The sequence below is a fragment of the Sceloporus occidentalis genome, unplaced genomic scaffold (assembly GCF_023333645.1).
Source record: "Sceloporus occidentalis isolate IW3139 unplaced genomic scaffold, rSceOcc1.0.p SCAF_3, whole genome shotgun sequence".
In the NCBI taxonomy this organism is placed as follows: domain Eukaryota; kingdom Metazoa; phylum Chordata; class Lepidosauria; order Squamata; family Phrynosomatidae; genus Sceloporus; species Sceloporus occidentalis.
In genome coordinates, this window is record NW_028316983.1 from 44,517,213 (window position 1) to 44,534,647 (window position 17,435).

A 17,435-nucleotide genomic window follows, 5' to 3' on the forward strand; every position below is an offset into this window, starting at 1 on the left:
GATATAGAAATAATAGAAAGATATTTGGCATAAGACCATTGTAAATAAAGAAGTATTGGCAGCCTTGATGAAATCAGCTTAGCTTTATTTATTTAGCTTTAGATCTACCTTAACTTATAAAGCAGCCTGCTAAGGAGGAAACCGTTTACTCAACAACTTTTCATCTCTCTCAAATCAGACCTAATTTATCCTAATAACCACTAGTCTGATTAGACTTAATGAGGGCAATGAGCTCTCAAAGAGTGTTTTTTCTCTATTAAATCTGGATTTAGGAGGAAAATTGACACTGTTGAGAGAAGAACAGAGGAGCTGTAGATTCTCTTTTATTCAGGAGGAGGATGCAGCAAAGAAACAGGAGATGGTGGGTAACTGTTTATCATGTAAAATGTATCTGTGGGCTGGTCCACATTTAGATTGCCTCCAGTTGACTGTTGTTGTTAATTGCTGTCAGATCAAGTTTGACTTATGGCAGGCCTACGAATGAGAGATCTCTAAGCCACCCTGTTATCAAGACTCAGGTCTTGCAGATTTAAGGCCATTGCTTTCTTCATTGAGTCTACCTGCTTGTAATGTGGTCTTCCTTTTTTCCTATTGCCTTCTATGTTTCCAAGTATTATTGTCTTTTCTAATGAGCCATGGCTTCTTATGATATGTCCAAACTACTCATTTTAGTCATCTTGGCTTCCAGTTAAGTTCAGGCTTTATTTTCTCTACTGCTGTGCTCATTTATTTGTATTTTTAGAAGCCCGTGGTACCTGTAGATGTCCCAGTAATTTCAGGAGATGTAATTGCACAAAGGATGTCATGTTTGGTTGGTCCATCCATAGGTACAGACAGCACACCACATGGCGGCAGTTCTCGTATATATCGAAGTCTGAAAATATTCTTTGATACCAGAAATGTCTGCAGCTGTATCCTTAGGTAGGCAGACAGTAAGTTGCCCTCCATGGCCTGGGCACTTGCAACAGTTCTGATAATGTTACAGTCCACTCTCGCTAACCATGGGTTTGTCATCCATTGATTTGAGCATCCGCAGATGGCCCTACCCTACTCACCCCAATGGCAGCATGTGGACACAGCCGCATTGCCACTGCTGTACATACAAAGTGCTACCATTAAAACCAACAGGACTTCAGGTTCTGTGGTTTTTGGCATCTGTGGAGGGTGGGTGAGTTGGTCTGGACTGGAACCCTTGCATATATGAAGGGCTGACCGTAGTAGCCATTATACCCAAATGTTATAAACAAGGACTATCTGCAAATATGATACTCTCATCTTTGCATTCTTGCTCTTGACACAACAGACTTGGAAGCATTAACAGAAGTTTTGAGCTGGAAAGAACACACAAAGGTCACCTACACCTGCATGGACACCTAGGAGGCTGTAAATTCAACACAGAGAAATGTAAGGAATTGCACTTAGGGCGGAAAAATAAAATGCACAGATATAGGATGGGTGACACCTGGCTGAATGAAACTACGTGTGAAAGGGATCTAGGAGTCCAAGTAGACCACAAGTTGAACATGAGTGAACAGTGTGATGCGGCAGCTAAAAAGGCCAATGCTATTTTAGGCTGCATCAATAGAAGTATAGTGTCTAGATCAAGAGAAGTAATAGTGCCACTCTATTCTGCTTTGGTCAGGCCCCACCTAGAATATTGTGTCCAGTTCTGGGCGCCACAATTCAAAAAGGACATTGAGAAACTGGAGCGTGTCCAAAGGAGGGCGACAAAAATGGTGAAGGGTCTGGAGACCATGCCCTATGAGGAACGACTTAGGGAGCTGGGGATGTTTAGCCTGGAGAAAACAAGGTTAAGAGGTGATATGATAGCCCTGTTTAAATATTTGAAAGGATGTCATATTGAGGAGGGAGCAAGCTTGTTTTCTGCTGCTCCAGAGAACAGGACCCGGAACAATGGATGCAAGATACAGGAAAAGAGATTCCACCTGAACATTAGGAGGAACTTCCTGACAGTAAGGGCTGTTCGACAGTGGAATGCACTTCCTCGGAAGGTGATAGAGTCTCCTTCCTTGGAGGTCTTTAAACAGAGGCTGGATGGCCATCTGTCAGGGATGCTTTGATTTGGACTTCCTGCATGGCAGGGGGTTGGACTGGATGGCCCTAGTGGTCTCTTCCAACTCTACGATTCTATGATTCTATGATTCTATGATTCTTGCTATTCAGGAATACAAAGTTGCACCCATCCTGAAAGATGCTCATCTGATTCATGGCGGGATCCATGAGCTTGGCAGGCACAGCTTCAGTGAGCCAGATGTTAAGATGGCAAGGCATTGCCAATGGCAAATTTGCCACTTCCGTCTCATTTTGGCAGGGCCTTTGCTGCTGTGGAGATTAACAGAACTTTATAGAGCTGTCTCAGAGTCCATTCCTCTCCCCAAAGAAGAGGGCAGAGGCATGACAACCACAGTCCGACTGCTACCAGTGGCCAGGCTTTCTAGGAGTGGTAGCAAATCAAATAAATAGCAATATTCCAAGCTGGCCCTATACAGCAGAGTCACCTGCTGAGAGCAGCAACAGCAGCTGTTGCTACCTCTATTTCCTTCATCCTGGGAGTAAAATTTTCCTGGTCTGCTGAACCTTTCTTCTCCCTGGGGAATTTGGCCACTCAAGCAGTAGGGCCAGAAGCTGGTCAAAACTCCATCTTCTTCCTCCAGTAGCCAACCAGCTGTTGCTGCCACTTCTCTTTCTTTTCTTCAAATGTGTGGGTGTATGTTTGCTCCCTGACTCAAATGGTAATAGAGTTTGCACCAACCCAGGTACTTTAGGTATTCTATGCGATTCTATGACTCATGTAGCATACACATATCAGCACATGATTTGTAAGCTACTCTGGGAGGCCTTTTGGCTGGAATATAAATATTCTAAACAAATAACACCTAAAAATCACATTTGTTACATTAGAAGTAAGACTTCAGCACATTAAATTAGTTAACCTTTGGTATTTGAATCAGGATTCTACTGAAAAAACAAACTAACACCCAGGTTCATCCTAATGTTTCATTAAATGGTTCCCCTTAAGAGGTTCTCAAGCTATGTGCCAGAGTGAAGTGTTTTTAAGTAAATAATAATAATAATAATAATAATAATAATGCTACCCTGCAGTTTAACATAAACACCAAATATTGAAAATTCAGTACTTTTGCAGACACACACATGGACACATAATTCATAAGATGTTCATACTCATATCAGGAATGTTTCTCTGTTTTGTGAAGTTGAAGGCTTTCATGGCCGCCATCCATGGCCAGTGAAATGTCAGGAATAAACTCTTCTAGAACATGGCTACATAGCCCGAAAAACCCACAAAAAAACTATTTCTGTTTTATTAGACCAGGGGTAAGCAACCTTTTTGAGTTGGGGGCCAGGTTGCTGTCCCTCAGACAACTGGGGGGCCGAAGCTGGGGGTGGAGCTTCCACCCTCCGGGGCGGAGCCACATGCCAGGGGTGGAGCTTCCACCCTACGGGGGTGGAGCCACACGCCGGGGGCAGAGCTTCCACCAAAGCATCATCATCATCATCATCATCATCATCATCATCATCATCATCATCATCACTACTATCATTGTTACAGCAGACCTTTCAGCAATAAATGCACCAAAAATACACAGAAATGCACTTTGGAAAGTCACACTGTCTCACCTTCAGAAAGAGTGAGTGCATGTCTCAGAAACTGACTGATATCATCATCATCATCACCACCACTATCATTGTTACAGCAGACCTCCTCTTTCTCCTCCTCCTCCTCCTCCTCTTTCTCATTGAGAGGGGATTTTGCACATAGAACACCCAGGACAAGTGAATAATAATAATAATAATAATAATAATAATAATAATAATAGTTACAAGCATGGAAACTACTAAAATGCAATTCAAAATAACAGGCAGAAAGCATGCACTGTCTCAACCCAGAAAAGCACAAGGTGCTGAGAGGGGATTTTGCACACAGAACACCCAGGGCAAGTAATAATAATAATAATAATAATAATAATAATGTTACAAGCATGGAAATTACTAAAATGCAATTCAAAATAACAGGCAGAAAGCATGCACTGTTTGAACCCAGAAAGCCACAAGTAGTTGGTGTAGCTTCAGCTTACCCCCTCCCCCAATGAACCAACCTCTTGCCTTGCTGTGGCTGCGGCTGTGGCTGCGGCTAACTTTTCAACTATATTAAATTAATGCTCCTTTTTTGCTTCTTGTCTTACTAAAGTTGATATCAGAGAGATATGCCAGAGATTAGGGGCCTGTCCATATGGGCCATTTGCTGCTGGTCCCTCCAACCCTCACCTCACCCTGTACAGATGACTCAGGTCCAAAGGTCCAATTTGGCTGTGGACTGACCACATGTGGGAAGGGTACTCCTGCAGCAAATCTGGGTCATCCCTCCCTTAACCCACTTTTAAATAACCCACCATTTGCTCTGGATCTTGTGCTTGAATATCTGCTGGACAGGCTTCTCTTACACCAATCTGGTCATTCACTCAGAATTCCTCTAGCATTTCATGACAGTGAGAACTGTGCATTTTATGATATTATGCCTCTGATTTTAATTACTGTAAGCTTTATGGTTGTTTTAAATACACTGTGTTTTTGTTTATTTTATATTGGATTTAAAAAAATTTCTGCTTTAACATATGCTGACATGGGAATGCTATGGTGTGGAATATATTTGAAAATTTATTCTAAATTCTAAATTTATTCTAAAACAAACAGGTTACTATCTAACTAAATACCAGTGATTGTTGTGTGTTCATTACTGTGTTCTTATATTGTGTGATTGTGCTCCATACAAATAGGTAATTTATTTCTTTATAAACTATTTATGCTTCATCTGAAATTGTCTATAGTCCACAAATAATTACATTTATGATTTCTTATCCAAATTCTACTCCATATGTTAGAGAAATCTGTAACAGAAATCAGTGATAACTTTACCTAATGTCCCCTCCCCAGTCCTTATTTTGAACTTCCTACAACTCAAATACAGCATTGTTTCCTTTTTCAAAGAAGGGAATGGAGCAAAACTATGCAGAAAGGGATTATGATAAGGAGAGGCAGACAATACCAAGGTGCTACAAGACAAGGCTGCCTTCAAAAAGCCTTTACAAAAAATGTGTAATTGTGGGAAAACCAACCTCCAGTTTCAAAAATTTCAGATATCTTATGTCATATGGGGTTGAAAGAATGCCCTTCACATTCCTAAGACTATACTGCTGGATTTCTATCCAAATGCTGAAAATCACTTGCTTAAGAGTTTCCACAGCTTGCAATGACAGTCTATAAGAACTTACAGTGACTGGAGGTTTGGAAGATCCCGCAAAGCCTCTGCTGGAATCCGACTTAGCTGATTGTTCTGTAACATCCTATAATTTGGGGAAAGAGAGAGAGAGAGAGAGAGAGGTAAACACTATGGAATACATAGTCATTTTTCCTTATACAGGATTTTAGAATACAGATACTATCTGAAGAACTAAACTGTCTGTTAATAAGTGCCATAGTGCTGAATAATATAGGACAGGAAATAATATTTCCAGGTTCATGTGTTCTGACAACACAGATTTCCGGGCTAACATAAATTGTGAAATGCATCAGGCAGAAATGTAAAATTGACTCACAAGGCACTTTTGCAGTGTTAAGTCTTCTACAAGTGCACCTGGGTTTCTCAGCATTGCCTGGCAGCATCTCTTTATGTTTTATCTATATCTAAGTTACTGTCTGGGTCATCTGTGCATGACTGAGTGCAGGGAAGAGGCCATCTGGCAGGACCAGCCCTACCAACAGACAAAGTGAAGACACTCATTCGTTTTAGCTGCTTCTATCTATGTAACTTCTGCAATAAGAATGCATATACTCCACTTGGATCATGCAGAGCTTTGAAACACCTAACTCTGAAGGCAGTGGTATACCAAGGAAGAGCTTCTACAAAATAACCTACTGTTTGTAAACGTATCCAGAGGTACCTGTGTGGGCCGTATAACAAAGTACAGTATCATCCCAAATCCACAAAACTGTGATAATTTTAACGGGCAGACCAAAATGCACATTATAGCCTTCAAAATTCCATTTTCTTCTTCATCAGGCAAAAGTGTTAAAAATAAAGGAGAAAGAAAGAGACAAAATTGATGATGTTAGTCACAGCTCTGCATTTGGTCAAGAAAAAGACGTTGAGAAACTGGAGCGTGTCCAAAGGAGGGTGACTAAAATGGTGAAGGGTCTGGAAACCATGCCCTATGAGGAACGCCTTAGGGAGCCGGGCATGTTTAGCCTGGAGAAAAGAAGGTTAAGAGGTGACATGATAGCCCTGTTTAAATATTTGAAGGGATGTCATATTGAGGAGGGAGCAAGCTTGTTTTCTGCTGCTCCAGAGACTAGGACCCGGAGCAATGGATGCAAGCTGCAGGAAAAGAGATTCCACCTCAACATTAGGAGGAACTTCCTGACAGTAAGGGCTGTTCGACAGTGGAACACATTCCCTCAGAGTGTAGTGGAGTCTCCCTCCTTGGAGGTCTTCAAACGGAGGCTGGATGGCCATCTGTCGGGGATGCTTTGATTTGGATTTCCTGCATGGCAGTGGGTTGGACTGGATGGCCCTTGCGGTCTCTTCTATGATTGTATGTTGTGGTTGTTCTCGGTTCAGATGATATGGAAGGGTATTCATGCAGGTGGGCCTCTCCTCCTCCTGGTCATGTAAGTACTGTGATACTCAGTCCAGGAAATAAACTTTAAATTCCATTAGCAAGACAAGTTTCAGACTGTGGAATGGCCTGCCGGATGAGATCTGTCTACTTACATCCTTAGACTGCTTTAAAAAGGCTGTTAAGACGGATCTCTTCCAGCAGGCCTTCCCAAAATAGAGAACTTGGCCTCAGAAAAACGTCTGGGAATAAGATACTGTCGCTCCCATTGATTGTTTGCTGATTGATGTTGTTGACCTTCTGGTCAATTTTTAACTTGTATGCTTTTTTGTTTGTTTGTTTGTTTGTTTTTAAATTCTGCATTGGATTTAATACTTTTTTAAGGAGGGGAGGGCACCAGGGATTTTATATATGATGTATTTTTAACTTTGTTAGCCATCCCGATAGTTCTCAGAGGGGCAGGATACAAATAAAATTTTATTATTATTATTAGTTTGCCTCGAATCCTTTGTGAGGCCACAAGCCCCTTTATTAGGAACAGGGCATTGAATTTCTCAGGATGCCTTCATGCTTTTGCATGTTTGTAATCATTACTGTTACAGAAACATTACAATAATTTTATAATTATTTTATTTTATATTGTAATTATTTTGTAATTTTGTTCTTGATGTTTTATTGCTATAATTGTTGTAATCTGCCTTGATTCCCCTGGGACAAGGAAGAATATAAATAAATTATTATTATTATTATTACTACTGTTTGTAATTGTTCATTTGCCTCCCTCTCCAGTAGACTGCAGGGGAATGGGAAGCTATTCCTGCTGTCCAGTCATTTTATCCTTTCCCTGCTCCCTTACAGCAGGGATATAAAAGCCCCAAAAGACCTTGCTAGGAGTGGTGATGATTTTGGAAGGGGTGTAAGAGCCAAGAGCAAGGTTTTTCAACCAAGGTCCTCTGCAAGAGTTTGTGATTTGGGGTGGAGGGGGAGAGCTTCTTATTCTTCTTCTTTTTGAGCTATAGATCTAATGATTTTTACGCAGGGGTTCCCTGAGACCTGAAAATTCATTCAGAGGTTTCTACATGGTGAAAGTTTGAGAAAGGCTGGGCTAAGGAATATTTCTTGCTTCCCACTCAGGTAGGATATGTACAAAGGTAAAGCATGTATCTCTGTACCTGTACCTGTTTCACTAACAAGATACCAGCCATTCTTTGTGATATAAAAAAATCATGCATCTGCCAGATGTGGGGAAGGCCTTTGATAATGTTAATTGGACTTGAATGCTGGAAATACTGAAGAGAATGCTAGTCAAGGACAACTTTGTCACTTGGGTTAAAAAGATATATGAAAATCAACAGGCACAACTAATTGTAAACGGGAAAAAGACAAAGAAGTTTGAAATATTAAAAGGAACCTGACAGGGTTGTCCCCTTTCCCCTTTGTTTTTTATAACTGTTTTAGAAGTTCTGGTGAACAAAATAAGGATGGAAAAAGAAATTAGTGGTACAAAGATTAAAGGATTTGAATACTAATTGAAGGCCTTCACTTGTCATTATTTTGGATGAACCTTGTAATCAAATTGAGAAATTATTTAACATCATAGATGATTTTGGGAAAATATCTGACTTTAAAATCAACAGGAGCAAGACATTGATTATAACAAAAAATCTATTAGCGAAAGAGGAGTGGCTGATGGAAAAAAATATCAGAATGTCAGATTAAAAAGAAGGTTAAATGCCTAGGAATATGGCCGACAAATAAAAATACAGATCTCTTTGATAACAATTATACAGTTAAATGGAAGGCAATGAAAAAAGACTTAGCTACCTGGAATAAATTACAGTTTTCACTATCCGGTCTAATAGAAGCTATCAAAATGATGGTCTTGCCCAAGATGAACTTTTTATTTCAAACTATACAAATTTGAACAGCTATAACCCTCTGAAAGAATGGAGGAAGGATATAAAAACCTTTATTTGGAACAATAAAAAGCCACAAGTAAATTGGAAGACCATAACACCACAAAAAGAGGAGGGGGAGGGAAGGGTGCCTGACCTGAACCTATATTACCAAGCGAATGTATTAAATTGGATCATGGAATGGATCACCCTTGAGAATTCTAAGTTCCCGAATGGAGAAGGTTTCATAATAGATTCAGGTGGCACACATACGTCTGGTATGATAAAGCAGAGGTTCATAATGAATTTTCTCATCATACAATTAAGAGATCTCTATTACGAGTATGGGGGAAGATTAAAAAGAAGATGTATAGGAAAATTCCAGGGTTTCACTGCAAGAGACATGTATGGGCAGATGGAAATCTCTTGACACGTGGCTAACTTAAAAAGACATTCTATATAAATCCAAATTTTTCCCCATCTTGAAATATTCCCAGGGAACTCCCTGCATTATCAAGAATTCTTCATTCCCACTCCAGTTATAATTAACCCCAAGAAACACAGCATTTCCCTGCACAGAACCCAGTTCAACAGATATAAAGCTAGGGAAAGAAGAATGCTAGCACTAAAAGAAAGTTATCCTAATGTTTAACTAGTGTAATATTGCTAAAGCCCCATAACATTTTGACTATAACTCTCAAATAATAATTAAAAAGGGCTCAGTGGAAATTGGTGAAAGTCAAACACCAGAAGATAACAAAATGAGTCTAGATGTGACACATGATCAGTAATAGGAAAGGAGGAAGAACATTGGGGGGGGGGTTTGAAGGAATATTTCAAAAAACGTTTAGATGCAAAACCATGAATATGCAGGTAAATTTTTAAAAAAAAGAAACAAGAAAAACAAAAAAGTCTCATTACTTCTAGGATTCCCCTCCCCCTTTTTTTTTCTGGATAAGCCCACAGCCAACTTTCTGTGTAGCTCTTCCGGATAGGAAAATCATGACAGACATACTCTCCTTGATCTGCCTGGTATTACAAACACTAAAGTCTTCAAGGCCTATCCAATAATATAGTTGAAAATCCCTACATTATGAATATGCTTTATAACAAGAATTATTAACAGCGTCCAGTTTAACATTTTGAAATGTAAAGCTCAGGAATAATAATAATAATAATAAATCTTATTACTTGGAATCATCACAGCATGTGATTTGCAACTTCACAATGCTGTCCACCTGACCACCTCATTCATAGGTTGTTGTGAAACACAACGGAAAAGGGGACAGTGAAATGAAAGATCTTATAACAAGCAAAGTCTGATATGTTGTGGCAACATTTCAACCAAACCTTCTTGTAAAAGTGCACAGTATTTGGGCTGCTGCAACCACAATAAGAGTTTCCTCTGGTAAATGGGGAGAAAAGAAAGAAGATACAATTAACCAGCCTTGCCACTTGCGCATATTTTCTTATTGCACCATCTGTATACACTTGCAGCATCTGAAGAGCAGCCAGAGTGACAGCCATCACAGACAAAAGGGAGAAGTAAGTTACACTGTGTGGGGCCAGGCAGTTCTTCCCTCTTGTTCTGGAACAATGGCTCTAATCATAGGGTTCAGTGGACATGGTGCAGTTTACTCTGGGAGTAGCCTGCCAGTCTTACTTCTTTCAGTAAACATCTCACACTAATGATAGGTGTTTTAATTTACCCAAGTAAACACCGAAAGCACAACGTGGACTGTGCTGGTCTGCAGGATGCTGGCTTTCTTCCTCCCCTTTGTAAAAAACAACAACAGAGGACAAAAAAGCCACCACTTCTCAAATTAAAGAACATCCAAACTGAGGGGAAAATGTAGTTTCAGAGATCTGTTATTTATAGAATATAAGAAGCACCTGCTGGAACATCCTGCTATAAATGCATCCTAAAATGCACCATACAGTGGTTTTTATAATTCATAAAAACATAGTTGTTGCATGTGATATCATCATCATCATCACCACCACCACCACAACTGCCCAGAAGGTAAATGCATGCAATACAAATAAACTTAACAAATTCTTTGACAGGTAACTGAACACTTTCAATATATGCCTTTGTCAAAAGTATTCATGAGGGTGGGACATCAGACAAGTTCCCTCTCTGTGATTCAAGCTGGTGGGCAAGAAGCCAGAAACAGAGGCGGGTTATAGACTGCCGCTTTGAGGCGGTCTGCCACCACCGCCATTTGCTCCGTGCGGGAGCCGCAGCAGCCACACCACACAGCTCCCGCGCAGAGCAAAAAAGTAGCTCCAAAATGGAGCTCCTTCTTGCGGCGCCTCTGTGATGTCGCGAGGCGCCGCTGGCGCATTCGCGACGTCATAGGCGCCGCTACACGTCTGGACGCTATGCGTCCGATACGTAAACATGGCGGCCCCCATGTGGAAGGGGCGCCGCCATGTTGTACGTATGGAATACGTACTAGGGTTAGGGGGGTGCGGAAGCACTGCCCCTTCCTAACCCTAATACGTATTCCATACGTATTTTTTGGCAGTCTGTAACCCGCCAAAGTCAATGAAGACTTTCAGTCAAAAGACCAAAGGGATGGTGCCTAACTTAAGCCTTATTAATAGCAACATAGGAGATTCCATGAAGGATAGAAAGAATGATCCCTTCTACAGGAAATTAGCAATTTCTTGCTCCATGTTTCTCAAAAGGTGGGTTGCAGGAGTTGCAGGAAATGAAAATAGTTTAATGACTTTAAACCCATGTTTTGCTTTCCAGTTTGGCATGTCCCCGATAGGATCATAGTCAATAATGCAGGAAGTCAGATATGATCATGTGGGAAAGTCATCATGTTTCCATTTTTCCTTTCCATTTGCTCCTACTAAGGCAAAAGGTATGCTGGATCAACACTTCTTATTTTTCTGTGCCTTCAACTTGGCTCTGACTGCTGGAAATCTCACAATTTTCTTGGTAAGACTTATTTAAAGGAGGGTTCCTATTGCCTTCTTCTTAGGCTGATCTGCCCAAGGTCACCCAGTGGATTTCCATAGCTGATCATCTGGTCTTCCAGAGTCAATTTAACATCTATCTGGTCTTCCAGAGTCCAGAGTCAAATCAATACGCCTCACTGGCTCTCTAATGCATCACCTGCTGTGCTTCACTACAGGAACCATATGGATGAGGGTTAACAAACTGAAACACATTCCAGACAAGTTAGGCCTGTTACAGACAGCCAAAATAAAGCTGCTTCGAGTCACAGTGGAGGTAGTGTGTTTCAATGATGCATGCGTCCTAAGAGTCCAGAAGCCACACCAAAGCCACGCTCCAGTCCTTAGGGCTGGAGCGTGGCTTTGGTGCAACTTCTGGACTCTTAGGACACATGCATCATTGAAACACCATACCTCCACTGTGACTCGAAGCAGCTTTATTTTGGCTGTCTGTAACAGGCCTTAGTCATTATTAGTAGGTGGTTCCTCCATTCAGATGAGTGACATTCAGCCTGGACAGAGCTGCACTCTCCCTGATTCAAAGGAAAGGGTTGAGAAACATAGGCTGCCTGTATCTACCATTCTTCGATGACTGGTACCATCTCTTGCATTTGGGTTCATATGTCACATGTATATGACAGGAAGGACCAGTGGGGCTAGGGGTGCTGTTCCTTGTGTTGTGTGCCTTGGTTTGTATGTGTGTGTTTGTGTATGTGCAATAGAACTGGGGCAGGGCTCTGGAGATGATCACTTCTCTCTGAGAATACCTCTGTGTGATTATTCACTCTCTTTGGTTTTAATGATTGAGCAAGATGAAAGGGAAAGAGGTATAGATCAAGGGCTGCTCATCCGCCACTCCAGGGAGAGATTTAAAGAGACAGCATCGATTCATGTGCTTCCCCATGCCTTCTGGGGGAAAGCTATTCATTTAGTCATAGGAATGCTTTCCCACACAGCCCCCACATCTAAAGCAGCTTCTCCAGCCTAATTGACTGGCACTCTGTGAATCCTATCTCAGTGACTCCTTCCTTACATGCCTTCTGTAATAAAAACATTCTCATCTTACACCCAGAGTTGTCATGCTTCTCTACCACTCTGCCTGAGTTGCACTTTCTTTCTGCTCCCCTTTAGCGAAAGAGATGTTGCTGCAGCTTCACTGTCCAAACATCATTATAATTCTTCTCATGCAAAAGATTCCATCTAATGCTGTTCATCAGTTTAGGAGATGAGTTTGCAGTTTTCTGTGGTAATTGTCTCTAGTTGTAGTCATCTCCAAACAATATATCCCCCAGACTGTGTGTTTACAGGGAAAAAATTACTACAGCAGCATGTTCAGCAGGATACCTGGGTTCCTTCAAAACTGGCACTTTTAAAATATGGGGGTGAATGGGTTTGCACGGTGAACCACTGAGATGACACTGGATGTATATGAAGAATAAATTATATGTGATGGAGGACACATTTAAATCTTTTCCCATGCTGAAAATTTTGTATGGAATGTTCAGCCTAAAGGTTGAATATTTTGGTCACATAAAATGAACTTAATTTTAAGTCCCACTACTGCTGAAATGAATGAGAAAGAAAAGGGGTGGTGGTATAGAATATTGGTGAATGTGATTCACAGCATAGTGTAAATCAACCCTTGGCCTCAGATCTATTGTTAGCCCCAACTAGAACAGACATGTTAATTTAATAGGATTGACCTATGTATTAACTCTGCATTCAACAACTGATCCCAGTGGGTTTACTGAAGTTGGGTCTAAACAACAGGTACAGTGGGTTTACTCAAGTTGAGTCTAAACAACATGATTCAGGACTACTCTTCCCATTGTTCTCCTCAGTCTTTATGAGAAGGAAAGAGTAAGGAGGACAATGGGAAGAGTAGTCCTGAATCCTGTTGTTTAGACTCAACGTGAGTAAACCCACTGTACCTGTTGTTTAGACCCAACTTCAGTAAACTCAGTCAACACAGTCTATAAATATGATTTTCTTTTGGTCCCTTCTCAGCAACTCTGAAGTCCTTCAGTTTTCTTTTGTTTCTTCTTTTTTATTTCATTAGAATACAACATTCTTATAATATTCAGAGTTTTCTCTTCCTTCATCACTAAGAACTCAGGTATCATCTTATGGTTGTAGCAGAGAAGAGTAAAAGCAAGTTCACTTAAAAAAGAAATTAAACAACTATACCAGAGGAAGTTGATTTCACCTTTCCATTCAAAGCTTCCCCTCCTTTACATTTGTTACATATATATATATATATATATATATATATATATATATATATTTAAATTAACGTATTCTTCTTTGTACAATATATATGTTGTTAGTTATAAATACATCATTGTTTCATATTTATCTCTAATTTTAGTGTCATTCTTATACATCTTCCTTTCAATATTGCTGGTCCTTATATATGTCTAAATAGGGTTCCTTGCCCTTTTAGGCTAGGTCCCAAACGTTGTTGATTTTTTCCCATTTCCTTTGAAATTGTTACTCCGATTTATCATTGAGCATCATTGTTAGTTTTATTTTTTTCTTAACATTGTACAAAAAAATTCAAACACTTTCTACACAGTGATAATGAAGTTTCTATAACATACCTGCCTTATTTGTACTGAAGAGTGTATTTGACCAGCATTATCTAGTAATTGCAAACTTCTCTGAATTGACAGAACTCAGGAACCATTAACCAGAAAGTGATGTCTTATTTATTAACTTTAGTCGCCCCTCCATTTTCGCAGATTTGAAGTCCACGGTCTCAATTACTCATGGAGAGGCAAGCCCCATTGGCTAAAATGGCACGCACGCCCATCATTCAAGCCAATGGGGCTTGAATATATGCAAGTTTCTGTTTTTGCGGGGGGGCGGGGGGCGCGGAGACAGATTCCCTGCGGAAACAGAGGGGTGACTATAGTTGCCTTTATGGGAATCAGTTCTGGAGTTCTTGAAGATACTGACTGATTGTATTCCACTACAATCCAGACTGTAGAAGCCCATCTAGATGTCACCTTTTTTGACTCGAAAGACCTTCTCTGCATTGTACAGTATATATATAAGTAGGCTAATAATAATATTGTTTTGAGATTGCAGGTCTTGAATCTCTTTACAATAGCAAAATGAGTCCTGGAAGATGTGAATTAGTAAGTGCCTTTGGCCATGTGTAGAGTGCCCTTGCTCTAGTACCAAGTAATAAACCTGTTCAGAAATGAGTATAATAACAAAGAGAACTTTCAGGACAGATGGCTAGTTGGCTATTAGACATGATTCAAACCTGATTTTTAAAAATATAATCCTGCATATCACATGTTTCTCTCTCTCTCTCTCTCTCTCTCTCTCTCTCTCTCTCTCTCTATATATATATATATATATATAATTTTTATTAGTGTTTTTCATATCACATGTTTCAAGCCTAGTTCTTGCATTTAAACTAGGTTCTGGGCAGCTTGAGCCCTTATTGTTCAAATTTAAGGTGAATAGGTGAGGGAAGGGCACCCAAAAGTGCAGGACAGCTCAATGAAAGAACTGTGTTAGAAGTTGTTACATGCTGGAGCTACACTCAGTTTTCTAGATTTTAATTTGCATTCTTTGCTTGGAGCACATTGGGTCTGATGAAAGCACAAGTTTTTCCACAACTGTTTTCTGGTGGATTTTCAAGTTCCATTCTAACAAGTCCCCAGTGACATTTGTCTCTGTCCTATCACTTCCAGTTGGCTTCAGGCATTAGAATGAAGAAGGGGTGCTATTTCCCTGACTGCATCCTCCATCCTGTTGCAAAAACATGTTCCACTTTACTTCAACACAGACATCATTTTAATTTTTGGCTTCAAGTACAAATATTCATATATATATATATGGAGAGAGAGAGAGAGAGGCAGGCAATTTTATGAGTTGGCTGGCTATTTCTACTTTATTGTTTCTGTTGATATTATGGCTTTAGTTTTTTAAATTCATCTTAATTTAATATGATGTTAGCTGAACTCAGCATAAATGAAATAATAAAAATATAAACAACATAAGCAACACAGCAACATCTTTTGATCCAAGGATAACCATGCTGCAGTTCCTTCATATCATACCCCAGTGAGCCTTGGGCGTAAACAAAAAGTAACTTCTTATTTTCCTAGCTGGGCAATGAACTCTCCCAAGGAGAATACAGTCCTTTTGATAGCACATCTTAGCTGTAATCCTCTTGGATAGTTATACTGGTGTAATTCCTGTTTATGCCAATGTACTAGACACCTGCGTAAAGAGATATCCAATACCCCCTTATGTGAAACTTTTCTCAATTCATGCAGTGCATCAGGACATGGGCACAATCCTATGCCCATGCCACATCTGGAACGTATTTCAGAACATCCCCAGAATGGCCTGCAAGTCCTCTCTCGCTTTTTCTCTTTCTGCTTCTGTGGCCATTGCTTTTGTCTACAGAAACAGAGTGGCAAAGTTTTCCCCTCCTGTTAAATAGGATCTTGATCTCACAATAATCCTGATCATTCATGAAGCAAGGTAAAGGATGTTCAGACTATTTGAATGATAAGAACCCATAATGAGTATCACCCAGATATTTCTTTGGAAATATGATCCCTTTTGCATCTTAATTATTAGTAAATAGTAACTAAAATTGGTTAATTATTATGCATACTTACTACTCTTCAAATTATGAATCTCTCACCTTGAGGTGAAAGCTACCTCTGGTTAATCCTTTTATTGAAACAGATGCCTAATTTGCATGTCCTCAAATGGGATGAAACTTGATTTCTTCTTCATCACTTGCCCACAGGAGTCCTTTGGAGGATTTCCCAGCATGATATTCCATCCTTATTATCCCCCTTGGATAGTATGCCTTCCAGCATTAGGAGAAACACATAAGCAGTGGTTCTTTCCAAAGCCTGTGATAGTTTTTGTCACTACCATTATCACCTGTAGGAGGTGTTATTTTAGTTTGAGTAAAACCTGCATACCTCTGGCATTTTAAGCTATTTCAATGGGAAGTGCTCCAATGTAAACTGATGAAAAGAGGCTTTCAAAGCCCATGAGTTCTCTGAGCATAGAGTTGCCCTTGTTGAAATAGGGTGGGTTTGCTGTGGTTTTCTTGGTTTCTTTGATTCTGTGCCTAATGAAGACTGTGGATAAAGCAGCAACTCATCTCTAAACCCAGGGATTTAGGGCAGGATTCTTTAGAAGGCCTAGTAAACAGCACTGCACTCTCTAATCCTGGGAGCAGGTTACTACCTGCTTCTTCATATAAACTTTGTCAGCTACGGCAATTTCACATTGCGGTTGGGTTGCAAACATGCCCTCAGGACTGAAATGTTTATTGCAGGAGAGAAGGGATTGTAAAATATCTCTTGGAAAGAGGTAAGATGAAGAACTGAGCACCTAAACAAACACCTACAGGAACCATTCATGATGAAATGTCATGACTAAATAGAGACAAATAAAAATAATCCTGCTTTACCATCTGGTGATACATTTCTTAAGACGGTGACCACATGTGACCAGAGAAAGAAGTCTCCAGTTCAGCTGATCAGTATTGGGAGGACTGCTCTATAAGTCTCAGTGCAGGGCAAATACCAGGGACAGAGCTGCAACAAAGAATGAGAGATGGCAGGTTTGTAGCTACATATGTTCAATGCCACTTTACTGATTCTGGATTAGCATAAACCCTATGAAGCAGCTGGATTTAATGGAAATATCAGCCTAGGATATATTAGGAGCTCTTGCCAATACAATGGAGCACAGCTGGGGACTCAGAGGCTGAGGAAGCAGTAGCATCAGTGAAGGAGGCACTGGGCCAAGTATCACTGTGAAACCAGAGATAACCAAGCCTGAACCTAATATCAGGGACCTTCAGTACCTTTGAGCCTGGACCCTTATATGTGGCCTTCTGATACACTGGACCAGCAAAGAGATC

General features: G+C 40.3%; 1 protein-coding gene across 1 annotated transcript in view; it reads right to left on the reverse strand.

Annotated features, from left to right (window-relative positions):
• LGR6 (leucine rich repeat containing G protein-coupled receptor 6) overlaps positions 1-17,435 on the reverse strand; it is a 170,938-nt gene that overhangs the window by 87,708 nt on the left and 65,795 nt on the right. Inside the window, exon 4 of the mRNA XM_089518559.1 lies at positions 5,313-5,384. Coding sequence (XP_089374685.1) covers positions 5,313-5,384 — 72 coding nt within the window. The remainder of the gene's footprint in view (positions 1-5,312; positions 5,385-17,435) is intronic.